Source organism: Penaeus japonicus, unplaced genomic scaffold, assembly GCF_977035675.1.
Source record: "Penaeus japonicus unplaced genomic scaffold, GWHDUDI00000001_assembly GWHDUDI00000030, whole genome shotgun sequence".
In the NCBI taxonomy this organism is placed as follows: Eukaryota; Metazoa; Arthropoda; class Malacostraca; order Decapoda; family Penaeidae; genus Penaeus; species Penaeus japonicus.
The window spans coordinates 10,784,570-10,789,569 of NW_028234432.1; the positions used below are offsets into that span (position 1 = coordinate 10,784,570).

At 40.1% G+C, this 5,000-nt stretch overlaps 1 protein-coding gene across 5 annotated transcripts in view; it reads left to right on the plus strand.

Annotated features, from left to right (window-relative positions):
* Positions 1-1,325: 1,325 nt before the first annotated feature.
* rump (heterogeneous nuclear ribonucleoprotein rumpelstiltskin) overlaps positions 1,326-5,000 on the plus strand; it is a 31,806-nt gene continuing 28,131 nt past the window's right edge. For 3 of the 5 annotated variants that reach the window (XR_006224462.2, XM_086555046.1, XM_086555047.1), the window contains exon 1: positions 1,326-1,483. Coding sequence is in view for 4 of the 5 variants with exons in the window: in XM_086555046.1 (XP_086411172.1) it covers positions 1,437-1,483 (47 nt within the window). In the remaining variant the exon portion in view is untranslated. The remainder of the gene's footprint in view (positions 1,484-5,000) is intronic. The other 2 variants (XM_086555048.1, XM_043037096.2) reach the window with 2 other exon arrangements.

Here is a 5,000-nt window from a genome sequence, read left to right on the forward strand (position 1 = left end):
GTGTGTGTGTGTGTGTGTGTACGTGCGTATGTGGGTGCAGGCAATGGACCTAGAGTGCGCGCGTTAAGTTGAGTGTTCGCAAGCGTGTGTATGAATATACTGTAGTTACATGTTATGCCAGTGATGTACTGAAAAGAAAAAATAACCAGACATTCGCGATCTATAATAATAAGAAATAAAATAATAAAATACTCATTTACATTTACACTTTATCTTGCATAATCCAACTCAGTTCTAGACAAACATCCTGACCAAGTCTGTTATAACACCAATCACCTAACTGATTCATTCGGCAAACTAAAGACAAACATGATAATTCACCAGACATGGATCACTGTCATCCAGTCTCGCCAAATGGAGAAGGAAAGAAAGAAGAATTAAGTGGCCGAGTTGGAAGGTCAAGAGCTCATGCACAATTCACGAGAGGATATTGGCGTATCGTCTGGCAAGTGCTCGATCCCCCTGCAAGAGAACGCGCGATAAAGCCGTGACTATATCGCGTCAGTGTTATATTTAGCTGCAACTTCTGTTCATATGAGCGATCAGGGCGTTTCCCCCATCCATTGCAAAATGCAATTGGGGTAAGCATTGGTGGATTGCAGGAATGTATGGTTTTGAGTTAGTCATAAAATCAGGAATGTTGCAGAATAAAGAAGCTTCCCCCATTTGGAAATTTGTGGACATATGGATACTTGTCACTCACTTGCGATAATGATAATTAAAGAAATTGTGAACTGTTCAGTGGCCGGTCGATTATCTGCAATGTACAGAAAGTACATGGGCGATGGATATGCGACAGATTATTTTTTTAATGTACTCTATGAACAGTGATCAAAACATTTCTATTCTTTACAAGGTTAGGTGCTGCACTGTTGCAGTCCAAATGGTATGGCCGTCTTTATAATCACTTTATTTGTCATTTTTAGGTGACTTGTTGGCTGTCATAGGAGCGCATGCGCGGAATGCTCTGCTATTACAAACTATTAACGTTTGTTGAAATGACAGAATGTACACAGTGCACTACACATTGGTTAGGTCAGACTTTTGTATCCTGTCAACAGACAGTAAATATATAACAGAATCAACGAGCAGAGATGAATTTTCATAATCCGTAGTATGTGATACGCCGGTTGTTCGGATCTGGCAACAATGTGTTCGGCTTAAGAGGACTTATAATTAAATATTTATAACTTTTCTCGCCACATTGATCTAGCTAAATGATAAACAGACATCAGTCAAATAGAGTCAGGCATTTGCCATCACATTTGTAAAGTAAATACAGATTAACATACAAACGGGAAAATATTAAGTCAAGTGCGAAGAGGATGCCGAAGCCATCGCTGTCATTCGGTTGAGTGGACTCCGTATCTCCCAAGCGCCGCCATAGTTAATGCGCGTCAGTTCTGTTCGGAGACAGGGAAATATTGTCGATCATCATGGAAATGAAAGAAGAAAACGATTATTCGGCCGAAAATCGCGACAGGTGAGGATTCTTAGATTGTCCAGATCTCTTATGTGTGCACGATGTTATGTGGATTAATGAGATTAAAGGAGATTATTTTGTAAAGACGGATTGTAGTTGCTAAGGCTACGCGGCGTTCCATATCCGTCATCGAAGTGACAACGATTGAATGACGAGACCGTTGTGAGGAATCATGAGTAAATAGTACACATCAATGACAACATGAGATAATGTGAAAGGATAATGAAATTATATCAATTGGATGCACAGACGAAAATCGTGACCCTGAAACTTGAAAGAAGTGTTTGTCGTATTTTTTTTTATCGCTTCCTGCCACTTTTAACCGCGAATAGGGCCCGAGTTGATACAGTTTTCATATTACACCTATTTACTAACAGTTGTTTAATGAAACAAGGAAACGACGACTGACAATCGCAAGAGTCACTATTTGTTAGTACATGTCAGTGAGGAAGATTTATAAACACAAACATTACCATTGAAGACGATTGTTAGGGAGAGCAAAAGGAGTATGAATTTCAAAATAAATCACGGTTAGCGTCAGTTGTAGAGAGAGGGGAGTTTCGTAGAACAATATAACCGTTTATGTATATTTGGTTAGAATTTGTGGATTCATGGATTGTAATTTTCTCCAGTAATATTGGGTATTTTGTTACTGGAGGACAGCAGTCAATTCTAGGAAAGCTTTGAAGGGTTTTATTTATTTACTTAATATTATTATTTTATTGTTTTGTCATGGTTTGTGTGCTTGGTGGTTGTTGCTATTGTTGTTTTCCAAAATTAGTTGATTCCCATTTACCTTTATAGTGGACTGCCGCAGAGATGCAGTCTAGTTGTGAGCCATTGAAACTAATACTGTGGTATATAGTAAAAAGGCACTATTCTGGACATTTACCTTTTTTATATGTAGTAATGTTTTCCATCATCAGCTGATCCCTTTTCACTGTCCTAGTGGACCCCTGAATGGTTGATATTAACTCATTGACAGCGGATGGCATGATTTGCTGCCAAGGTAGAGTCGGTCGTAGACGTGGATGGCACCGTGCCATACAACATATTTTATAGAAAACCCGACCAATGGGTTAAAGTTATATATTGGAGGATATGATAAAAGAAAAGCAGTATTATATGGTCAGGAGGGAGGGAGGGCTTTTGAAATAGTACTGACATAATGCTCCTAAACTACAAAAGTCAGTGAGTATGGAAGAGAATACAGAATTTCCATGGTACCTGTTTCCAGATGCAGAGATTCAGTCAGTACACTGTTTTTTTGCACTTGATTACAGCTCTTTTGCCATGGCCTGTTGTACTGTGTGGACACGCCCCCCCTTGCATAGGGGTCATGGAAAAAAAAAAAAAAATGAAAAAAAAAATAAAACTTCAACAAGCTCTTATCTTGATGTTAGAAAATAGAAATTCAAATGTTTATAACATATAAATCTAAATTGCATGTAAACAGGCATCAAAAAGCAAATGATTGAGTTTTTGGCCTTATGACAGGTATCAGATGGGTGCATTATGGTTTATGTATTATACAGTGTTTGTCATTTTATATTAGAAGGGGTACCTTTAGTCATGCTGTGTATCATGTAGAGTGGAAGCCTTTCAAGGGTGGCTAAAACATCTTAATTTGTCGTAATTTTGTAAATAGTGATTGCAGGAACCTGGAGGCACAGCAAAGAGCTGGAATCACCACTGGCTTATGGGCTTTACTGTGGTTTAATGCCAGTTTTAACATGATATATGATATTTGCAGCCAATATCCTAACCCATTGTTTTTGCTGCTGTTGTAGACATAACCATGAGTTCTAGAGTTTTTCTTATAGGGTAGCACCCAGTTTTACTCATTTGTTTTATGCTACTGTTTATGCCGTTACTTTCCAATTTTGCTATATACCCATATTTATATACATGGTCACTATTTCACATATTTATATAGATATTTGCTATTATAAACGGTATACTAAAAAAACAGTGTTGGAAAATATTATCTGCCGTTTCTTGGGGGATTGCGTGAAATATGGATGAAAGTGCTTGTAGCAACTAATCTAAAGTGAAAGAAGATGGAAAAAGTAAAAGCCCAACTGTTTTGTATGTGAAGCTAAAAAAAAGTGAGAATACCAAGAATCCTACTTTAAAGAAATATCACTCCGGTATTACACATTTGGCTTAAATTTTTTCCTCTTGCACTTTGCCTACAGTATTAACCCATAGACGACGGGGGTTGCCGAGTGTCGCCACACCGCTCTGCCGGGGGTAGCTAAACCAGCCAGACCCGCTCGCCGGGCTGTTTTTCGTCTGCCGCGCTGAGTGGAGGACGCGTTCCAAAAATATTTTTTCAATCGTCTCTGATTTGCCATGTTTACGGCCGATTTTTATAAGAATGATATGGAATAAAACACGATTCTAAACTTCCTTTCTCATCCATAATACAACCCGGAACTATGTTTTATGGGTTATAAGTTTGAGTATAGAGTTCATTCGTCTCTCTTATGTATTCGTCTTCGATTTGTGTGATTACCTTTGATACGTAATAATGAGCTAAAAAGCTGAAAAAACGAAAATAGTTACAAGTCGATTTTTACGATTTTACAAGATCGCACTATGTTTTACTGGTTATAACTTTGAGTTCTGAGTTCATTCTGCTTTCTTATGTATCCATCTTTGTACTGTATGTTTATGGTGGAAAATTAGAAATTATGGAAAGAATAACAAGTTTTATTGATGAAAAGGTAAACAACAAGTACATAAAGCATATGTACAATGTATATACAATGTATATACAATCATATATATACAAACATGTATATAATGGAAGAAACTACATAAAAAACATATGTAGAAACAACAACAACACTACATAAGCATATGTAGAGAATCAGAAGGTACATAAAAGCATATGTACTGTACGCATGACTACCTTGACGAGTGGCACGACTTCAGACGAAGTCGTGCCACTCATCAAAGCAGTCATACTGGCATAACCCCACGCCGCAGGTTATGCACCGCGTCTTGGTCCTTCGCTGTATTCCATTGCGGGAACACACGCGACATCGAAGCCGACTCCCTGGCAAGGCGGGTTGCTGAGAATGCGGTCGTCGTGCCCTCGTCTGTGGCGGAAGCTGGCCTGGTAGAACACCCTCGTCAAGGGCGGTCCTCCTGGTCATCGGCGCGTTACCATACCGGTAGCCGCCGATGAGCAGTTTACCCAGCTTCAACCGGAACTCCTTCTGGGAATTCTGGCCGCCTAGTGTCCGATGAACGGCGAAGGCATTGACGACCGCCAGGTCGAACAGGAAGAAGAACACCTTCCTGTACCACACCCTCGACCTCCGAGTGGTGGGGTAGGAGGCGGAAAGTTGGTCGCCCACGTCCACGCCCTTCATCCCGACGTTGTAGTCGAGAATGGCGTGGGGCTTTCCGTCTCCGTCGACCGAGGCGCGATGAACCGTAGACAGTACGGTGACCACCTTACGGTCATGCCACTGCACGCAGAGCATGCCCGTAGGGGTACTCCTGT